The sequence below is a fragment of the Bactrocera dorsalis genome, chromosome 2 (assembly GCF_023373825.1).
Source record: "Bactrocera dorsalis isolate Fly_Bdor chromosome 2, ASM2337382v1, whole genome shotgun sequence".
Taxonomy (NCBI): Eukaryota; Metazoa; Arthropoda; class Insecta; order Diptera; family Tephritidae; genus Bactrocera; species Bactrocera dorsalis.
This window is the reverse complement of record NC_064304.1, coordinates 16,637,587-16,658,366: the sequence shown is the minus strand read 5'-3', so window position 1 is coordinate 16,658,366 and position 20,780 is coordinate 16,637,587. Positions and strand designations below refer to the sequence as shown.

Sequence of the window (20,780 nt, the reverse complement as noted above, 5' to 3'; positions counted from 1 at the left end):
AAAATATGTACATAATACACATTCACTCTATATGTGTGTGTGATGCAATGTATGTATGTATTTTAGGAGATTGTATGGCATGATTATGACTAGCAATGAATAAAAGAGTATCTGCGGGATCAAACCCGAATATGATAGTTAAACTTTATTTTATCAAACTTTTCATTCGAAATAATTTTATTCATACTTTCAAAAATGTGCACCGTATATATGAATATGAGATATGTAAAATACATACAGACAAAGGTATGTGTCAACACTTTCGAAGAGTAAGTACAGAAATTTTGTATATTTGTGATTAATATCTAGTACATTTTCGTGTACGTACATATATACATAAGTATGTATATAAGCACATATTTACTTAGCAAATATTGGCATGATCATCTATGTATATTTGTGTATACCAAATTCGTGTGTTTTGCTTTCAACATTGGTTTTATAAATTACAAAAGCCGATGCCACTTATTCCGTCCTCTTCTTCTTTTCCGGTGTTTCACCATTATCTTCGTCATCGTCCTCACTATCATCTTCATCAGAGCTGGAGCTATCATTTCGTTTAACTTTACGTTTCTCAGCCTTTTTCTTTGAGCTCTTCTCCAAATACGACTTCACTTTGTCTGGCTGTGGACTGTAAGCCCAATGTATCAGTTCGAGATGAATTTCTGTCGGCTCACCACTTTCAACATCAAATAATTTCGCTTCCTCAGCCTTAAGTTTTTCCATTAATTTCGCAATATTCCGATTGCGTATAATATCCCATGACGTCGAGTCATCATCTGCGGGATACATGGTGCGTAGATGCTTGTAATTGCCCTTAGCTTTGGGTCCGCCGTAGGCTTTAACAAATTCAGCTGCTAGCTCATCTTTCGCTTCGGGTAACTGTTCAATAACAGAGTATGAGAGGTAGGCTCGATTATTTTTAATCAAATTTTCTGTTTCAAACTTTTCTAAGAAATCTTCCAGTATCTTGACCCCTTCTTGAATAGATTTGATTTTATCTTCATTTTTGGTGCCGGACAGCACACGCTTGGAACTGCCAATTAAGCCTTTAATTGCCAATTTCTGATAATCTGGATCACGATCTTGAAGTATCCTAAGAATTAAGAATAAAATACGTATTATTCATGTGTAGGAGATATTTGATTTGTTTTTGAAAACAATTAAAATATTCGAGATAAATGCAATAGATCAGTGCTAACCCCACAACTTTGTGGAAACGATTTTGAGTCAAAGTTAAAGGTTGGTATTGTAAATGAAAACCATCGGACTATTGAAACGCTAACAAAATGATATTATTCGAAAGTACAAGAATCTTTATAGCACGATATATTCTATTATATGATGACGATATAAGTAACATAAGATCTTTACCTTCTTAAAGCCCCCATGTTTCGAATATAATTATTACCATCTGTCCCGTTAAAATTAAAAGGGTTAGTATGAAAAAGTTGATATCAATGGATGACTTCGGTGCTAATTCTAAATGTTAGAACAGCGAGGGAAAATCATATCAGAAGATCACTTATTAGAAATAACTACGTATGATGTCTTTAACATGCGCAACTGGCGCAACTGAAATGGTTCAATAATAAATACTGATTTCCGAGACCACATTTTATAAATATATGAAATTCTTACAGTTATATGGATATCTCACACTCCTCATATTCAATTTTGAACTAAATTATTTGTTATAACAAAGTACAACAATAATTTATGGTTGATGGTTCTTAGAAAAATCGCTAAAAATACATACATGCTTATTCCCAACATAGTTCAACATACAGCAACATGCCTACTCGCATTTTGTTGTTAACTTATGCTACACAAGTCCATTCATATTTTAAGCTTTCTGATCACACTCATTTCTATAATTATTCATTAATGTGCAAATTGATTTGAATTTAAATATATTCTCTCAACTTCCCACACAGCGTCGGCCCTTATGGCGACTCATGCCAATTACTAAACGTGCGCTATGACATCACGCACAGACGACCTTCAAGTCAAACAAAAAATAGCAAAAATACCGAAAGACCTAATAATAAGGAAAATAAAACGTTAACCGTTAATGCGCGTGTATTGATATCAACATATGTAAGTGCTTGAGCAAATGCACACAAACAGATATATGTACATATGTATAAGTATGTATGTATATTTACCAAGTAGTTTGAAAATAGTAGTGAAAATATAGGCTTGAGTCAAGAAGTGAGTACTGAATGTATGATTGAATCATTGTATATCTCCCATATGTATATGTACATATATATTTATTAGAGCGGGTCGATTTTTTTGCTCTAAGTGCTTCATTATACCTGTATTATTATAATCCCTAAAAGTTAAACTTCGCCTTGAAAATTGCTGGCTCGAAATCGGTTTTAGACCCTTAGTTCCTTAGGCAAAGTTGTTCAGAAAGATACGTATGTAGGTCATTTTTCGCATATGAGATTTTTCCGTTTTTTCGGAATGTGTATTTTACATCTGTCACATTACCAGAACAGCAGATACTGTTCGAAATGCAATTACTTATCAGTCCGAGGGGAATTCGTGTACACTCTGATAAAGTAAAAACACTCGAATTAAGTTAATTCTATACAGCCATCACTTAGTATAAGGCTTTTGCTTGGCAAAAGATGCCGTAGTTGCGTTTTAACGCAATTTACAAACATTTTCGTAGTTAGTGTACAACACGGCGTGTAGGTAATGTTTTTATACGAAGTCGATTTAGTACCCAATGAGCAGTAATCAATATAATTGAATATAACATAAGCTTGTACAAGTATGTATTGTTAGAGCTTCGTTAATAATTTGTAAAGCAATCGAATATGTCGAAAATAGTAAATATGACATAGTTGGGTAAGTTATTAGCAACTTAGCAAATGTATCATCTAAACAAAAATATTCATTAGTATGTTATTTAACTCTTCTTCTAGGACATATGTACATCTGTATATCTAACTATCATAACAGTATTCATAGTCCATAATCATTTATAGATGTTTATGCTTGTGTAGCTATGTACATGCATATATATGTACATATGCTTATTAATTCTTTAGCATAATCACCCACCGTACGAGCATAACGATTCTTTGCTTTTAACCCTGTAATTTAACTCGTATCGGATGTGTAAGTATGTATGTATTATATGTATGTAAAAATGTATTAATTTTGGTTTTTATGTTAACTTTACTACGAAGCTTTAAGCTTACTCGTTTTCGTGGAGTAAATAATACCCTACATAACCCAGTAAAGAAAAACAGTATAGAAGTTCATATTTTGTTTTAACTTTGTATTAAGAAAATCATTTACGAAATTTGACTTCTATTGATAATTCAAGAGGTCGAGATATGGAAAATTTCGAGTTATGGAAGTTCAACTGTATGTATGAATAAATTTTAAAAACATTTTAGGAGATTTATAAAATGCAAAAATATTTTGACAGCATCATTTTAAAACTAAGAAAACCACCGTAAAAAAAACAAATGGATGCCCTTAACAAAACATCAAAAAATGTAAAGGTAGTACTTAAGCTGAAAATAAAATATTAAAAATTGCGTTTTTGGGAGAAATTGCAAAAAAGTAATTCTACAAACTAAGGTAGTTGCAAAAAGAACATTTAAGATGCAACTTTACACTTCGTCCTTCTAATTTTTACATATTTTTAACTAAAAAAAGTTAGTAAAAGTTTTTGTTTTTAAATAATATTTAAATAATTTATTTTAATTTAATATTATTTCCTTTATTAAATGATTAGAGCCAGCAATGTTCCAAACTCACAGAAAATTTTCCTACAGGGATGGTTTATATTTATATTTATTGTGATGATCTCAGTAAGAGAGCCACACTACGTTGTCAAAAGCGTATATGCTAGTAAATTTGTTTGCATTTATTTGTTTTGTGGCACAATCAAGAAAACAAAAATGTAGAAAAGTAAAATATGAATATCGGAGAAATAAAAGTATACATATAGCACATCTATATACTTATATGTATATGTAAATATATGTATGTATATTTTTATATATGTATACGAACGCAAAGTTTATTTGATCATTAACGAGACATTACCGATTCAAATCAATAATGGAATAATTATAAGCCGATTGTCTTTCCTAACGTTTACTGCCATTTCCTATTGGTCACTCATTGTTCCAACACTTTATACTTGAGGTTAAAAGTTAGTAAGCCACTACGCATTCATTTAAAAACTCTCTATTACCTTAGTGTGGCTTCCGCTGCTGCCTTGTCCTTAAATCCTAAGCCAGGTACTGTTTCGACTTTGTCTTCCTTGTCGGTTTTGGCGTTTTTATTAGCAGCACCGCCGCCATTCGCCTCCAGCCACTTCTCGAAGACTTCTATTGCTGAATTGATATTCTTTACCTTCTCCTCAGCCTTGGTCACTGTATCGATAACGAAATAAAAATTTTTATGAAAAAAATATATATACAAAAAAATTTTTAAATATACATATGTAGATATATGTATATATGTACATACATATATATGAGTGTATATGTATAAGTTTTTTGTAGTAAGCACATTTAGATACAGTTATTGTTACTCACTAGTAAGGACACGTTTTGCTCGTCCCAGTAATCCTCGCACTGTAAGTTTCCGGTACTGCATGTCATGACTTTCTAACAATTGCAAAGTCTCCTCTGCCTTCTCCTTGTCCTTGAAACCGAACTTTGACTCACCATTTGCCGCGTCCGACATTTTTGTGCAATATATTATTTAGGTATTCCTACAGGTATATGTATGTAGCCACACCGTTACGAATGTTTGTATGTGTGTGTGTAATACGCACGTATAAAATAGTGAATATATTTTAAAAATATATTTCTTGAAATATTCCACCAAATATAATATTTAGTTAGAGCGCATAAAATTTAAACTTAATATACTACACGGCATCTAGATCTGGACGTCTATTTTCAGACCGTTCCACACGATACTCAAATCACTACTAAAAACAAGCGAATGTCTAACACATTATTAGAACTAGAAAATATTTCAAATTGTCGAATTTTTCGCTTGTATAAGCTTTTGTACCAACGAGGTTGAGTGAGCAACGCACGGAGACGATAAAGTAGCTATTCGGAACTATAACGCGCACCTCATCCAGTACGGGTGACAAATAAGCCGACATGGCTAGGTATACACCAGTATACAGTTTGTATTTCAGACAAATATACTCAATTTTGTTTGATGTAAGTACATATGTATGTAGTATATACTTATATACATAGGTAAGTATAAACATGTATTCACGTGAATGAGAGTCAAAAACAGAAGCCGGTTCTTTTCACAAGCTGTTATTGTTATTGCAATGCACGCGAGTATGTTTGTAAGTATCTCTAAGAGCAATATACATAAATTGAGTGGACCGAGGGTAATAAAAAAAGCATATTAGATAAGTGCGGCAATATAAAACATGATGTCATAGAAACACGAAAGACAGTGTTTACATATATAAAACTCAGCGAAGAAACTGAGGAATCAAAACAGAAAGCTAATAATTAGGAATGAGTAAATAAATTCTATATGAATCTACACAAGCTCATAAACAGACCTACATAAACATTATATGTAGGTTTACAATGAACAAAACTTTGTGTGATAGGGGGGTCCATTTATTTTGCCAAACATACTTATGTACATAGGTACTATTTAACATTCTTCTTGGTGGTGACCCACATCTCGTCACCATTAATGATGTCGTCGATTAATGCAAGGTTCTCAGCTACATTGTCAAGCATCTCTTTTGCGATCTCTACTCGACATCGTTTTTGCAAACGATTCGTACCCAAATCATTAACCATCCATCCATAAAAGATGCTTCGATGCTCTGCTATCTCTCAATAAATTCACGAACTTCAGAAAATGTTTTGTATCAAACCATTGTATTAATGATAAAATAAACACATTTTACAAGCGTCATTTAATTCACCGTTTCGATTTACTTTTACATATACATATGTATGTATGTACATAAATCGAAGTTGTCTTAATTCATTCAGATTTATGTCGCAGATATCGGCTGTAATGAATTGCGATTATACTGTTTAACATATGTAAGTATGTATATCGCACACTAAATACAAAAGATTCACAACTTAAGTTTTCAAAATCAATTTGTTTTTCTGAAATGTTTACTTTCGAGGAAATAATTTTTATTATCACAATATTATTCGATGCCTTAACTCAAAAATGTTTCGTAATTTCTCTGTTAAACTAGATCATCAATAATTTTTGAGTACAGCTTTTAAGAAGATATTCCACATTATTTACAATCAATAATTTTTACAGGAGCTGCTCATGTCATTTTTCGAGTTGTGACTGTATTGTATTTATGTTAGTGTGCGATATACATATGTACTTATTTAAAATCTAATCATCTTAAAAATAAAATATAGAAATAAAAGATGATTTTCCTTTACCATAATTATATATTTCATTGTCACATTTTGATGCATTGGAGAAAGTCATACATATGTATGTACATTAGTTAAGATTTGAATAAGCAGAAATTGTCAATATTAATGTGTAATAGGTAATAACCATGTCTATATATAGTAAAGTGAATAATAGTATAGTAAAGTGAATTTATGAATATGATATACATATATGTATACACATACATATGTCAAATTGCGATTTGTTGAATAAAAATCAAACATTATTAGTTAATTTTCTTTTCGCTACTCACAAATGAAAAGCATTCTGAACATAAAAAGATAATTGGTAACAGTATTTTCTTAATCGCCTGCATTCAAATAAGTATATAATTAGAATATTATATATGTGTATTAGAGTAATGGTAATGGTGTTTTCATAGTCAAAAAGGAGGATATTAATGAGCAATATGTAATGTTAATGTACTTAGTAGCAACTACGCTTAATTTGTAGTGCATCGTCCATCATGAAATTGCGTAAATGGCACAGTGCTGTCACAACATCTTCAGTAGTTCCCTCAGCATATCTTCCCAACCAGTTGGTGGGTAATGCAGTACCCGGCTTTGTGGTCACATTGGATGGTGTAGCAATCTTCACTGCAGTCTTCCATGTAGGCTTCTGTGGAGCAGTTGAAGTATTTTGCAAATTCTCAATATATTTAATATATGCCTCGGAATGCAAAACGCGTTGAGGCCTTGGTGGCACCGTTACAAACATTGGTTCTGGCGGTGGTCCCAAAACTTGCATTGGATACTGCGAAACCGCACCATTCTCTACTCCATTGCCGGTGACTCCTCGAGGTGACATAACAGCTTGTTGTACTTGATGTGATTGTGTATTTAGTTGAATAACTTGTGTAGTTTTTTGATTTTTTCTCGGCACAAAATTTTTGCTTCGTTCGTTTGGAAGTAGAATTTTACCGCCCTTGCTTAAATGTACCTCCCGGACATGCTTGATGAGACGCAACATTGATGGAAACGCCTGCATGTTTTTCTTCATGCGTATACATCCCCGCCATAAGCAAGTGAATGCAGTAGCGTTGCCTTGCATGGCAGTACGTTGAATGTGGCCAGTGCCATCTTGAATACAATGTTCCATGCAGTCGACAGCATCTTCAAATTGATAATCACATTTATCCCACAGACATTCAAATATATGACCATTCTGCTGATCATTAGGACCTGGGCTACCGCTTACCGCACCACCTGCACAATTCAAACTTTCATCTATTTCTCGGCGGGCGGCTGACTCCTCATTTAAGCGTGAAGCGCGATCCTCCCAACTCTGTTTGACGCTAGCTGGTAAATTTTTCCATTCCGTGCCCACCATACGTGAAATATCCCCAAATGAAGCATCAGGATTGCTCTGACTAATTCCTATTACAAAAATAAAGATTTAAGTGAAATGTTAGTTTATTATGTTAAATGTACTCACCTTTGCGCACTTCACTTGAATAAAGAATATAACCAGTAAGGCTCTTTTTAGTTGTTTTATTTTTTACTTTCGACGATATCGGTGTGGAAGATACCGAAGGAGCTGGCGACGATATTGCCGCTATATCCGAATTGACCGACGGTGGATTACCATCTAATGAATCTTCCATCAAAGCCAAGTTTTCCTGGGCTTCAGCCCCCTTAACATCTCTAATAGGCTTCAAATGAGTTTTAAAATGGAATATCTCATCCTGTGTTACTTCAGGACTATGTTGAAATTTCCGTAAACCGCCAGGTGTGTTGAGTTTCCGTAATGATTTTCGTAATTCGTCGTAAACAGACTCACAAATGTAGACATCGCACTCTGGAATTTCAGTGGGACGACTACTTATGTAATCAGTATATTCCAAAACAGCACAGCGCCCAACAATGGCGATTAATGGACTAATGTCCTCAACGGTCGACAATAAAAGTTCTTGACGATAGTATTGTTTGTTTGATGGCGATACTATCTCGCTTGGAGTCAAGAGCCAGGGTCCTTTGAAATATGATTTGCTACCATTTTCCCATATTTGATGAATTTGTGCAATCGACTGCTTTCCACTTTGGGTAGCCACGTATACGAAATCACCGATTTTAACTGCCCCACTGCAAATCGTGTTAAATTGCTGATAGTAAACACTGTTCGGTTCCGAATTTAAAGGTAGAGCATCGCATACTACGTTTGGTTTTTCCTTTTCCACTAATGCCTCTTGTAACTTAAGCTCTTCCAATTCGCCTTTGTGCTTCTCAATGCGTTCTTTAAATACCGACATAACTCTTTTCAGCTCTAATGGCTCATCTCTGGGAACAAAACGAACGGGATCGTTCTCACGTACAAAAGGCCATATTTTGAATTTTTTGAAACAACGTGCGCGACCATTATATCTTGATTCACAAACAAATACATCCTTATCGGCATAACCTTCCGGACGCATTTTAATATAATCTTTGATGTGCATTATATAACATTTGCCAAGCACCTTGTCCATTGGAATCGTCTGAGAAACACTGCTTTTAAATACCTCCATTTCGAGAAATTTTCGCGTTGTAACATGGTATGTTTCATGTGGCCGCAAGAAAACTGATCCATGCATCCACTTCACATTATCTGCTGTTGTCCAAAGGCGCTCAATGTATGCAATACTGGGAATTTTGTTCTCCGGTAGTTGAAAGTACACAAAGTCTCCAGGCGAAAATACTTTCTGATTAATGGTCATACTTTCACCTTGCATTGCAGCCGTATCCAAATCGTCCTTGTCTTCCTGGTCTTGATCTTCTTGTGCAACTTTCTGTTGACGCATTACTTCTACCTCCGCAAGTAAATTCTCTACAGTGTACAGTAGTGCTGGTGAACTAAATGTATCTTTGCACAATTCATCACGCTTTTTAATGAAGAACATCTGGAGTTCAATTGAATCCTGGAATACGTCGGAATCCGTTCGGGATAAACGTCGAGCTCTTTCGAGACATGAAAAAATATCTTCTTGAAAAACATCTAAACGCTTATATGTCAGCTTATCTAATCGGCGTTTTATCAAATCCAGTGAGATACCGCGAATTTTACTCATTTTACCGGTACCATCAGCAATTTCATCATATTCCGGCACCTCAGCTAAAGAGTCAGAATAGCATCTTCCTGCCTCATCTTGGTGATTGTATAACTGAGTAAACAAACTAAGAAACAATTCTTGTACAGCTAGTGATACATCTGGTGTGGATGATTGTTCATTTTTTAAGCTTTGTTTTAATTGGAGTGTCAATTGCTGTAATACAAGAGCATCCTTATATATCTGTGAGTCCGGTTCATTATACTTGCAAGCATTTTCAAGCATCAATAAAAAGTCAGCCGCCAACTCATCTACGCTCTCGTAACAAGCTTGCTTTAACTTTTGCGCTATACGCTCCATATCGATTGGTTCCTTTATAATGTCATAGTAATCTGGATATTCATTCTTTGATGGAAGCTTAGTAAATATTAAAGACAATTGTCGCTTGCCTTTTGGTTCTTGATATTCTCGTATGGTCTCATAAAATTGCCACAATTTATCAACAACAACAGTCTTTCTACGACCACTGGGTTTGCCCAATTTTTGAGGCGGTTTTTTAATGTCTGCTAAACCAGGGAATTCTCGTAGTTTCTCATTCAATGCTCTTTCCAAATTATTCGCATCTTCATAAATTGTGGATCCCTCTTCATTATATTGTCTACAATTCGAAAACATAAGTCGATAATCTGCAACTACATCTTCTACGGTGGCATATTTATCACAACGTATATTGTGTTCAATTGTATTCATGTCAATGGGATTTTGAATAATGTCATAGTAGTCGGGATAAACTTTTCTAGGTGGTTTCTCCATAAACAGGTCAATGGGCTTTCGATTTCCAATAGTAAAATCAACCAAATACCTTTGTATGCTCAAAATTTTTTTCTTTATGACAGCGTTTATCGGAATCCTACTAGCCTTTGGTGAATTACTGATAGGTGTATTGGGCGCACTTGTATTATTAGAATTAATACGCGGGCGGCCTTTTTTCTTTTCACGTGGTGTGTCGCGATTATTTAACAATGTATCCTCCACATCCCCATCAATATCACCGTCATCATCCATGTCGCTAGTTTCCGGTTCCAACGACTCTTCAACTAACTTTGTATTCATTATTTTTAACATTTTCACAGCATCCTTGTGCGTACGATGTGTTGATGGAAATGCTTTTTTTGCATTATCTAACATAAGACAGAGATCAGCGGTAAGATCGCTGATGTTAGCGTAATCTCCTTTTTTCAGTTTAGTATGTATTTGACACATTGATATCGGATATTTAATGAGTTCAAAGTACTCAGGATGAAAACGACGTACGGGCAATTTCCACAATGATGTACCCAATGGAGGACCTGTTGCTCCAGGATGCTCCGAAGAGCCAGGTGCATTATATAAATGATCAAAAAGTGCCCACATCGGTCCTTCACCTTTTTTGCTTGTTTCTTCATCATCAGAACTATCAACTTCTTCCTTCATAGCTGTAATATAAAAATTTAAAAAATGTTTTAATGATTATCGTTAATGGAAAAAGCATACCCGAAATTGCAGCACTTGATAAAGTTTTGACGCGACGCGATGCTTTAATTTTACCACTATCAATTTCCATACGTCTTTGCGTGAAAAGACGTTTTAGAGTTTTTGCATCCTTATAGATTTGTGAACCGGGCTCATTAAATTGACAAGCATTCTTAGTCATTTGTAAAAGATCGCGTTCCATTTCCACAAGGTTCGAATAAGCATTCATTTGAATTTTTGTAGCTATTAATCTTAAATCTATTGGGTGTTCAATGACATCATAATAATCAGGATACATTTTTTTAGAAGGCAATAAAAGAAACATCCGATGAAGTGGTCGATCATTCATGGTAGCGTCCACTGCGTTCATAACAACGGCAAAAAGTTCTTCATAGGGATTTATATCCTCATCAGGTCGTGTTGATTCATTATCTACTTCAACTGAACCATTGTTACTGGTGGATCCAGTCAACCGTCTAGGATTGCGACAGAGACGTTTCGTTTTAGGCTCATCTTCAACGATACCATTTGAATCCAATATTCTATGTTTATTTATCAGAATATACTGCCAAAGTGATTGGGCATCCTGATGCTCAACAGTGTCCGACTTGTAGAATGCTTTAGCATTCTTCACCAAAAGTTCGAAATCTTGCATCAAATCATCTATATCGTCGTAAGAATCTGTCTTCAATTTCTGTTGAATTTTCAGTAAATCAATAGGATTCGTTACTATGTCGTAATAAGAGGGCTCCTGGCGTCTTTTTGGTGCACGTATAAATGTGTCGCACAATGAAGCGCCATCTTCTTTTTTAATGCTTCGTATTGAATCGTACAGCTGCTGGCACAATTCACTTGGGTCTGGCCGGCGTTTTTTGCGTACGGAAGTTTGTAGAACTGGAGATTGCTCCGGAGTTGAATCATCCATTTGTAATGGATCCTCATCTTGCTTACTAGAAATAGAACTAGCTCGTCTTTTCCGACTCATCATCTTTTAACTTTTGTAATAAAAAATAACACGAAATTACGCCAAATAACATGTAATACACAAGTAAAATTACAAATTCTTTTCTATTTCAAAGAGTTGCCACACACCGAAACGCTTGCTAAAAAAATGAACTTGCCACACTTTACAATGGAATTATAAGTTCATTCTTATAGCCCTGACAGACGAGCAAAGTTAATGCGCCTTAAGCAACGCTAATGCGAATTGAAATTTTATGGTGACAGACGGCAGGCTTGTGCTTTTAGACAGCTGATAGTGAAATTTGTTTCTTTATTAAAAAAAAGTGAAATAAAAATGAATAAGATAAATTATTAAAAGAAATTTTGGTAATTTTGGAAAATCAATATAAATTTAACGAAAAAATTCGTTTATTATTATCTACGTTAAAAGATAATAGAGTGAAATTAATAGCAATAATTGATTGTAATGCGGAAAAAGTGTGCAAAAAAGTTAAGAATATTGGAAAAATGGATAGCAAAAGTGCGACATCTGTCAATAAATAGCAAAAATCGGCCATTTTTGATCAGTGTTGCCTACTCAAATTTAGTAAATTCAACCAAATGCACGGAATTCTTGTGCATTACAAACTTGCATTAACATGGGTCAAATGCGCAAATAAATGTAAATTAAGCCCGCTAATGCATATTAGCGCTGTCATCTGTCAGGGCTATTAGAGATATTTGCATTTAAAGTTGAAAATTTTACAATTATTTCATTTTAGTTAAATTCTCTGCATTTGCACAATAAGAAAAGGGTTGCCATGCAGAGAATTTAACTAAAATAAAATAATTAAAATAAAGCCATAAATATTTTAGGGGTATTCTCTTGCTCTTGCAAAACCCGGTGCACGGTGCAAGCATTGCAGATTTACAACGGCACAACAACAGACACACGCAGAAAAATATTTGCAAGGGCTGTGAAATATGTCAGACCAAAACCCGTGTATATTAGCGTGCAATGTCACGCAAAAATAAAATTGCAACCCTGTTGTAGTTGCCATTTTACATAAAGACATATTACGTCGGTAAATTGTAAAGAAAATTTGAGAAAGGTAAATTTTAATTAGATTTTATAATTTCTATTTAAATTATAAAGTTTTTTTACAGTTTTTTTTGTTAAAAATGTATGCAGAAGGTGCGCCAATTCACAATAGCCATGCACAGTAGTCATTTACAATAAATTGACTGAATCAGTCGCTCATATATCACTAGATTCTGCAATGGGTGCTCTCGTGCCCTTGTATATTTCGGTGTAGTATTTTTGCAATCTGCAATCTTGCAAGAGCAAGAGAATACCCCTATGGGTTTTGGTCTGACATATTTCACAGCCCTTGCAAATATTTTTCTGCGTGTGTTTGTTGTTGTGCCGTTGTAAATCTGCAATGCTTGCACCGTGCACCAGGTTTTGCAAGAGCAAGAGAATACCCCTCATGTAATTTTGTGACATTTCGTTTTGCTACATTGACAATTATTTGCTTATGCTTTTTCCGTTTTCTTGTATACATTAATATTTCGTTTTTATATGCCTTTCTAGTTTGTGCTTAATATCATCACATTTTTTAAAATCCTCTAATTACCAAAAAATAAATAAATAAACATTTGAAAATCTCAAAATATAGTTCCTTAAAATTGTTCTAAAATATATGATAGATTTCGGTTTGGGAAGCTCTAACAATGTGAAGAAAACGAAAGAATTTTCAATTGGGCGTAGGGGTAGTGATAGTACGATTTGGATTGCACTCATTAAGAGGACAGTATCTCATAAGAAAAAGTGTTTTAGGGACGAAAACTGCAAGTAAAGACACATTTTGATTAAAAATGTTTAACGATGTCCACCTTGCACGCGTCAGTAAAATTCAACGCAGTGCGGACGTGGCCAAAGGTCCTGTTGAGCCAAAATCTGTCGGTCGACGCTTTACTACACGCAACACCAAAGAAGTTCATTTGGGAAATAATGTCACAGACGTGGTATTTGTTAGTAGCAACTCTCCTAGAGCTGATATTGTCGTTACCAAGGAAATTGAATCGCCTGATCACACTCAACGCGACAACAATGAAAGTGATAATAACATTAGCTCCTGTTCTACGCTGGATATTGGAAAGGTTAGTGGATAATACGTAAAAATTGTTTGGAGTAATAAGAACAAAGAAGTGTTAGTGGTGGTGAAGTAGTGCACGTATTTTCTTTTATTTATTATTGACATATCACTGCGCAAGTGCTTTTGTGATAGGACGAATATTAAAGGAGAAAAAAAAACAAAACAGTGCAAGGTCAGTACAAAAGGAAGAAGGTGCTTAGAAAACTAAGATTTGAATGACGTACAAGTTAAATTTTTATAAAAATTCAAACATAAAATTTTTGAAAATCGCTACAAAATTATTCAAATAAAGCTTATTGGCGTAAACCGCGTTATATTATTATGATCATGGAATATTTACCACCAATTACAAGAAGTTTTAGCTGTATGTGCTGCAGCGAAATGCAGCAACGTCGTCAACAACAACAGTCTTGTAATGAAAATATTGTCCCAACCGAATGGGAGTACGCGATGATATCACAGCCACTACCACTGCATAGATTTAAAGTAGTCGTACAAAATGCATTCAATTCTGATAATATGTAATAATATGTACATATGTCGATCTGTATGTGTATTATTTTTAGGTGGAAAATCTATCACTTCAACAGTTGGAATCTCAAGTGCGAGACTTAATGCATCGTCTTCAAATTTCTGAACAACAACGAGCGGATTTACAACATCAATTGGAGGAATGCAACGGAGAAAAAGATTTGTGCCTGCGTCGATTAGAAGTTGTCAGTGCAGCACATGAATGTCGCATAACAGAAATGCACTGCGTCATCGCTGAGTTAAGTAAGAAATTAAGAGCTAAACAAGAAACCGTAATAATAGAAGAAAACGAGCCTGATGAGAGTGGTAAGCTAATTATCCTATGGACTCAGTAAAAATATTATATACAACTTTTATTATTTTTCCAACAGAATTGAGTTATCAAGAAGATGTGTCCGTTTACAATTCCGAGCTAAACTTGACCAACCCCGATGCTGAATGTCAAACTGATATAGTTGAAAGTGGAGCAGAAAAGTCGATCTGTAAAAGTCATAGCACAGGCGATAATGTCCATTGCGTAGATTTAACAGACCAATATCGGATTAATGATGCGGTTAGCAAAGGACAAGTGGAGGTAGTAGGTAAAATTTACTAAGCCGCATTTTTATATTGCAAATTTTTATTTATACGAAGGCACTTCAAGAAGAGATTCTACATTTAAAAGCCCAAATCGCACTACTGCAGTCAGAAATAGCTAATAACGAAATCTCACCTCGTGAGCAAAAGGAAAGTACTGAGCAATTCGCATCAACGATTGTTAGTGAAGACAAAAATAGTGAATGTGATCCCAAAAGGATGACACAGTCTGGTATTTATTACAAAACGTCGCATTATTTCTCAGCAAAGCATTTATTTGTAAAATTCTATTACAGAATTTGTAACGCCTCTAAACCCGTACGAGCTGTTATCAGCGCCCCAAGTCCCACCACCTGTAGCGAAAATAGCTGAACGTGTTAAATTGAAATGTGGCAGCAGGCCAATACCACACAAGCAGGAGTCAAACACTGAAACAGGCATTCCTAATTCAGAAGTTCGTAAACTAAAATAAATATTTTTGAGAAAAATTGCATAAAGCAGTTATATCTCGTACATTTTCAGATGCAGGACGGCGACATAGTTGAGCACACTATGACGAATAGTTACTCCGAAATATCTCAAATGGATACGGAAATACAGCGACTACAACGAAAAGTTGAACACCTGAAAATGCGAAACACAATTCTATCCCTCTCACTAGACGAGTGTAAAGAACACTGCGAACACCTGTACTTACTTTGTGGCAAATACGAATCAAATGCGATAGCTCTGCAAACGGCAGTTAATTGCAGTGATCGTGCAATAGAAGCTTACGATGTTATGTTGGCACTCCTGGAGAGCAAGTATGAACGACATATTAATGCGTATGTGAATGTAAATAACAAATCTATCATAACTGTATTAAAAATTTAGGTTAGCATTAATGTCGGAAAAATCTCACAGCGCTGAAGAAAGTCGAAGAGCTGTAGAGACAGTGGCACGACACTTATTAGATCGCTTAGAAAGTGAAAAAAACATTTGTGAGAATAGTTTGGGGCCCTGGCAGTCAACGTAATTTCAAAACTCACAAAAGGTTCATTTGAATTAAATAATTATATATTTTTAATTTCAGATTTAGCATTCCGGATAAAGTACGCATACCATGGACTACAGACGATGACAACCGCTTACGATACCACGTTTCCAAATTGAAAGGACGCCGCTCAACTGTACAAAATACTATAGTCAATTTGGAGTCACCGTTTAGCGACTTGTATGAGAAATCGCGCGTAGCCATCGAAAGTAGTAGAGGAATGGTGGAAAAAGTTAGTAATACCCAATTTGATCTCGAAACGGCTGTAATGATGCAAGAATTATTGAATTTGCGAGAGGAAAATATCACATTGAAATCAAAGATGGAGTCAACGGAAGCAGAAAAACGTATAGCCAACGAACGCAATAGCTCGCTCGAAGAAGCTTTGCACCAATTGCAACTTCAATTGCAATTGCAACTTCAAATTACAACAGATACGAGTAGCGCACTTTTCCATCGTGAACAGATTGCAGAAAATAGAGTATCGTATTCCGAGTCAGAGCATGTCGCACTTACAGAACAACAATTGGTAGAGGCATTAACACGCGAATCTGAGCTTAAAAGTCGCATACAAACGTTAATTGCATCCGTTACAGCTTCGCAACTTAACACAGATGAACGACACGTTCAGCTACAGAATAATATTCAGGATTTGCAAAAATCAAATTTGTAAGATTTTCTTGAATTTATTTAAAACCTTTGAGTATATTAAATTGTTTGTCATATTTTTAAGAAACCTAACACAACTCTTGGAGCAAAACAAGCGCAGATATCAAGCACGCGTGCGCAGATTAGAACAGAGAATTGTGGAAATGTCATTTGGTGCGGACAAGAAATTTAGTGGAGAAAAATGTATTGCCAATGATAATTGTATTGGTCGAGACAGTTTCACTTATAATGCTAAAGCACAGCAGCCTCAACGTTTAAAATCAAAAAACTCAGAGGAACTATCACAGTCATATGAGTCACAACTACAAATACAAGATATCGTGCCTGAGACTACTCTTTAGAATAATAAATAGCGGAACTATGTTCACAACAACAAATACAATACAATTAAGTTCTGTTTCCTATTATTCTAGCCTACCATATGCCAAATTCACTTAACATTTTTAATTAATCTAATCCAATTCCATTCGAGTGTGCCATTTATCAATTGATTTACCGCTTGGCTTAGCTAATCGGGCGCCTTTGTGCAAGTATGCAGTATATAATTAATTGTGCAATAATTACACATGCACACTTCTGCATCACTTTATATAAAGTATTGTGGTATCATAATTAATTCCATGTATTCACATAATTATACCTTATACATAAATATATATATATATATACGTATGCCTAAGTATGTTTTTGATTACACAATGCTTGTTAATATATTACTATTGTACAAAACGCGCTGAAATAAATTACAAAAATTGAAGCATAACGCATTTATTCTCTCCATAATAAATTTGGTGGAATGTCAGATATGTATGTTTTAAAATGATTCCAACGGTACTGTAATTGACTTGAATTTCATTTGGCCAAGGGCTAACATTACGGTGCTTTGAACACAAATTTGCATGTAACAAAGTAATTTAAATAAGTTAAAAAAATGGCATATTTATATTGTAGGTATTAATGAATAAGCAACGAGTAAAAAATATAATTGTTATTATTTTCTGGTTTATTATAATTTTGTATATATAAACGTTTATATTATATTTTGATTTTTTTTCTAAATATTATAAATATTGCAATAAATTTAGAATGTAGAGGTCGCCATTTACACTACGCTCTGTGCTCCTGTCAAATTATTTTACAATCAGCAGCGTCATCTACAAGTTCGAATGTGTAGAAATTATCCGCCATGTTGGGCTTCCGCCCAAATGCTGTCTTTTTCTGTCCCCTATTGTTTGGTGGAGGACGTTTTCTGCTATTACAGCGGGATTTTACGCGTATTTTTTAACAATTAGAAAGCAAAAATGGTGAGTTTCTTTTCAAAAAAGTGTGCTGTGTAATTTACAAATGATTAGCTGCTACAAAACTCTTAAAACACGGAAATAATATCCAAAACTTCATACGAAAAGTGTCGTACACGTGTTTAGTGTGGCATTGTGACGCCGCTCATTGCTGGCAGAAAATTAATGGATAATAAGTGACAGTGCTTTGGTATTCATTTATTTTATTTTTTACTTTCAGAGTTTAGCCAACGCCAGACCTTTGGTCTCTGTCTATTCAGACAAAAATGAACAGCTTAAGGATAAGAACATCTGCTTGCCTGCAGTGTTCAAAGCCCCCATTCGTCCGGATATTGTTAACGAAGTGCATCAGTTAGTTCGTCGCAACAATCGTCAACCCTATGCCGTTAGCGAGCAAGCAGGTGTGTAAAGAATTGTTGACAAGATTGCAATGTTAATTTAATAACCCATAAAAATTGATTTTAGGTCACCAAACGTCTGCTGAATCTTGGGGTACTGGCCGTGCCGTCGCTCGTATTCCCCGTGTTCGCGGAGGTGGTACCCACCGTTCCGGTCAGGGTGCTTTCGGTAACATGTGTCGTGGTGGACGTATGTTTGCTCCAACCAAAACCTTCCGTCGCTGGCACCGCAAGGTGAATGTCAACCAGCGCCGTTACGCACTCGTGTCGGCTATTGCTGCATCAGGTGTCCCAGCCCTAGTTCAATCCAAGGGCCATATTATTGATGGTGTATCGGAATTCCCATTGGTGGTGTCTGATGATGTGCAGAAACTACAAAAAACCAAGCAAGCTGTAGTTTTCCTAAGACGTACGAAAATTTGGGCTGACATTCAAAAGGTGAGTTACGTTACATACCTTCTGGTTAATTTGGCAGTATTCCGTGCAGATGCAAACAAAGTTATATAGTTTGTTAATGCTGGAATCAAATTGAAATCAATACTGCTATAGTAAAATCTTTTCATAGGCGTTCCAGTGAGAAGTTTCAATACTTATCAATTGGGGTATTTGAAAAGTACATTAAAATACATTTATACAAAATATGAAATAATTGTTCAAATTGTAACGCAAATTATTTTTTATTTAAATCATAGGTGTACAAGTCGCAACGTTTCCGTGCTGGTCGTGGTACAATGCGCGATCGTCGCCGTATCGCTCGCCGTGGTCCTTTGATTGTTTACTACAAGGATGAAGGTCTACGTCGTGCTTTCCGCAACATCCCTGGCATTGAAACAATGAACGTTGACAAAATGAATTTGTTGAAACTTGCGCCAGGTGGTCATGTTGGACGTTTCGTTATCTGGACTGAATCGGCGTTCGCTCGTTTGAACGAATTATTTGGATCGTGGAAGACACCATCAGCTTTGAAGAAGGGTTACAATTTGCCCCAACCTAAAATGGCCAACACCGATTTGTCACGTTTACTGAAATCGGAAGAAATCCGTAAAGTATTACGTGATCCACGTAAGAAGGTGTTCCGCCGCGTCCGCCGTCTGAATCCATTGTCTAACGTACGCCAACTGATCAAATTGAATCCTTACGCTGAGGTATTGAGACGTCGTGCTGCGTTAGCTGCTGAGAAGCGTACTATTGCTAAATCTTTGGCAATCGCTAAGAAGAGGAATGTAGAATTGGCGAAATCGCACTTTGCTGCTGTGGCTACCAAAGCGCAAGCTAACCGCACAAAAATGTTGCAGAAAATTTTGGCCGAGCGTAAGAAGAAGGCGGCCACCAAGAAGGCTGCTGCTAAAAAACCAGCCCCAGCTAAGAAGTAAAATGGGTGGAGTTCGATTGTTATGCTTTTCTTAATATGTAATTGAAGAGTAGTTACAAGAGTTCTATTCATAATATAAAATACTTTATAAAAAACACGACTAATGTTATTATTTAAGATAATATACCATAGGAATTTTGTGAAAAAAATCCATGCGCTATTTTTTAGTGATGAAATATTTATGATTTTTTCATTACCACTGAAGGGTTGCGGGTCGACATAGACCGTCACATAGTTGGTGGCCTCCATTTGACTCGAATTGGAAAACAATAAAATATTAAAAGGCGCAGTCGATATATATAATGATATATGCACCGTCCGTGCTCACGACAGTGGGGTCCCGGATTTTTACCCGGCCAAGGGCTGTCAACTACGGAATTCTACCGCTGCAACAGCAACAAAATGCTCCGTCTTAAAAATCATGAATACCTATTTATTTTCGAAGCATATTTTTAGGCATGTGTGAATAGTTCAAACCCTTTACATTATATGGTTCAAGAAGTCAATCAGATTCAATAATGATATACATATATGTATGTACATACTCAGGTATGTAGCAGCACCCCTATTTAAATAAGCGAGCTTTTAAAATATTAATTAGAAAATAAATTGAAAATTATATAGTATTTTGAAATTTTTTTCAGTGATTTACTTTCGCTCTTTAAGCTTTTATGCTATTTTCATTTTTTTTTTTAATAAAAAAATAATCGTTACAGTTCGTAAAAAGCAAATGTGTGCAGCCACTGTTATGTTTATAATTATTTTCCACATAAAAAACTTTTCCAAAATTTAATTATACCAAC

General features: G+C 35.2%; 4 protein-coding genes across 6 annotated transcripts; 2 read left to right on the top strand and 2 right to left on the bottom strand.

The window, feature by feature from the left end:
- Positions 1-112: 112 nt before the first annotated feature.
- On the bottom strand, positions 113-5,163 carry LOC105222820 (uncharacterized). Of its 2 annotated transcripts, XM_049448343.1 has the most exons (4): positions 4,817-5,100; positions 4,575-4,753; positions 4,229-4,409; positions 113-1,096 (listed from the first exon to the last, which is right to left on the bottom strand). In XM_049448343.1, exons 2-4 carry the CDS (start codon positions 4,723-4,725, stop codon positions 466-468), a joined length of 963 nt encoding a protein of 320 aa, XP_049304300.1. In that variant the 5' UTR covers positions 4,726-4,753; positions 4,817-5,100; the 3' UTR covers positions 113-465. The 2 variants fall into 2 exon arrangements, with proteins under 2 accessions (XP_049304300.1, XP_011198603.2); XM_011200301.4 differs by having other exon boundaries at positions 4,575-5,163.
- A 1,275-nt stretch (positions 5,164-6,438) lies between these two features.
- Positions 6,439-12,105, bottom strand: LOC105222821 (protein polybromo-1). The gene is made up of 3 exons (XM_011200303.3): positions 11,021-12,105; positions 7,900-10,962; positions 6,439-7,841 (listed from the first exon to the last, which is right to left on the bottom strand). The coding sequence occupies exons 1-3, from the start codon at positions 11,985-11,987 to the stop codon at positions 6,892-6,894; spliced, it is 4,980 nt and encodes a 1,659-aa protein (XP_011198605.2). The 5' UTR covers positions 11,988-12,105; the 3' UTR covers positions 6,439-6,891.
- A 1,396-nt stretch (positions 12,106-13,501) lies between these two features.
- On the top strand, positions 13,502-17,666 carry LOC105222822 (colorectal mutant cancer protein). 2 transcript variants are annotated; one of them, XM_011200304.4, is made up of 9 exons: positions 13,502-14,104; positions 14,667-14,937; positions 15,003-15,205; positions 15,265-15,439; positions 15,504-15,661; positions 15,730-16,010; positions 16,081-16,218; positions 16,280-16,909; positions 16,974-17,666. In XM_011200304.4, exons 1-9 carry the CDS (start codon positions 13,820-13,822, stop codon positions 17,248-17,250), a joined length of 2,418 nt encoding a protein of 805 aa, XP_011198606.2. In that variant the 5' UTR covers positions 13,502-13,819; the 3' UTR covers positions 17,251-17,666. The 2 variants fall into 2 exon arrangements, with proteins under 2 accessions (XP_011198606.2, XP_011198608.2); XM_011200306.4 differs by lacking the exon at positions 13,502-14,104 and adding an exon at positions 14,274-14,586.
- A 406-nt stretch (positions 17,667-18,072) lies between these two features.
- LOC105222823 (60S ribosomal protein L4) lies at positions 18,073-20,074 on the top strand. The gene is made up of 4 exons (XM_011200307.3): positions 18,073-18,213; positions 18,428-18,608; positions 18,673-19,043; positions 19,298-20,074. Exons 1-4 carry the CDS (start codon positions 18,211-18,213, stop codon positions 19,976-19,978), a joined length of 1,236 nt encoding a protein of 411 aa, XP_011198609.1. The 5' UTR covers positions 18,073-18,210; the 3' UTR covers positions 19,979-20,074.
- Positions 20,075-20,780: the final 706 nt, after the last annotated feature.

What these genes read in the sequence shown, in the direction of transcription:
- LOC105222820 (XM_011200301.4), bottom strand. Translation starts at nt 4,725, where the DNA reads ATGTCGGACGCGGCAAATGGTGAGTCAAAGTTCGGTTTCAAGGACAAG. An exon ending in AGCAAAACGTGTCCTTACTA is followed by an intron (nt 4,410 to 4,574) that starts GTGAGTAACAAT and finishes TTATCGATACAG; the next exon opens with TGACCAAGGCTGAGGAGAAG. An exon ending in GCAGCGGAAGCCACACTAAG is followed by an intron (nt 1,097 to 4,228) that starts GTAATAGAGAGT and finishes CTTAATTCTTAG; the next exon opens with GATACTTCAAGATCGTGATC.
- LOC105222821 (XM_011200303.3), bottom strand. Translation starts at nt 11,987, where the DNA reads ATGATGAGTCGGAAAAGACGAGCTAGTTCTATTTCTAGTAAGCAAGAT. An exon ending in ATCAAGTGCTGCAATTTCGG is followed by an intron (nt 10,963 to 11,020) that starts GTATGCTTTTTC and finishes TTTATATTACAG; the next exon opens with CTATGAAGGAAGAAGTTGAT. An exon ending in TTCAAGTGAAGTGCGCAAAG is followed by an intron (nt 7,842 to 7,899) that starts GTGAGTACATTT and finishes TTTTTGTAATAG; the next exon opens with GAATTAGTCAGAGCAATCCT.
- LOC105222822 (XM_011200304.4), top strand. Translation starts at nt 13,820, where the DNA reads ATGTTTAACGATGTCCACCTTGCACGCGTCAGTAAAATTCAACGCAGT. An exon ending in AAACGAGCCTGATGAGAGTG is followed by an intron (nt 14,938 to 15,002) that starts GTAAGCTAATTA and finishes TTTTTCCAACAG; the next exon opens with AATTGAGTTATCAAGAAGAT. An exon ending in CAAAAGGATGACACAGTCTG is followed by an intron (nt 15,440 to 15,503) that starts GTATTTATTACA and finishes ATTCTATTACAG; the next exon opens with AATTTGTAACGCCTCTAAAC.
- LOC105222823 (XM_011200307.3), top strand. An exon ending in TGCCGTTAGCGAGCAAGCAG is followed by an intron (nt 18,609 to 18,672) that starts GTGTGTAAAGAA and finishes AATTGATTTTAG; the next exon opens with GTCACCAAACGTCTGCTGAA. An exon ending in TTTGGGCTGACATTCAAAAG is followed by an intron (nt 19,044 to 19,297) that starts GTGAGTTACGTT and finishes TTTAAATCATAG; the next exon opens with GTGTACAAGTCGCAACGTTT.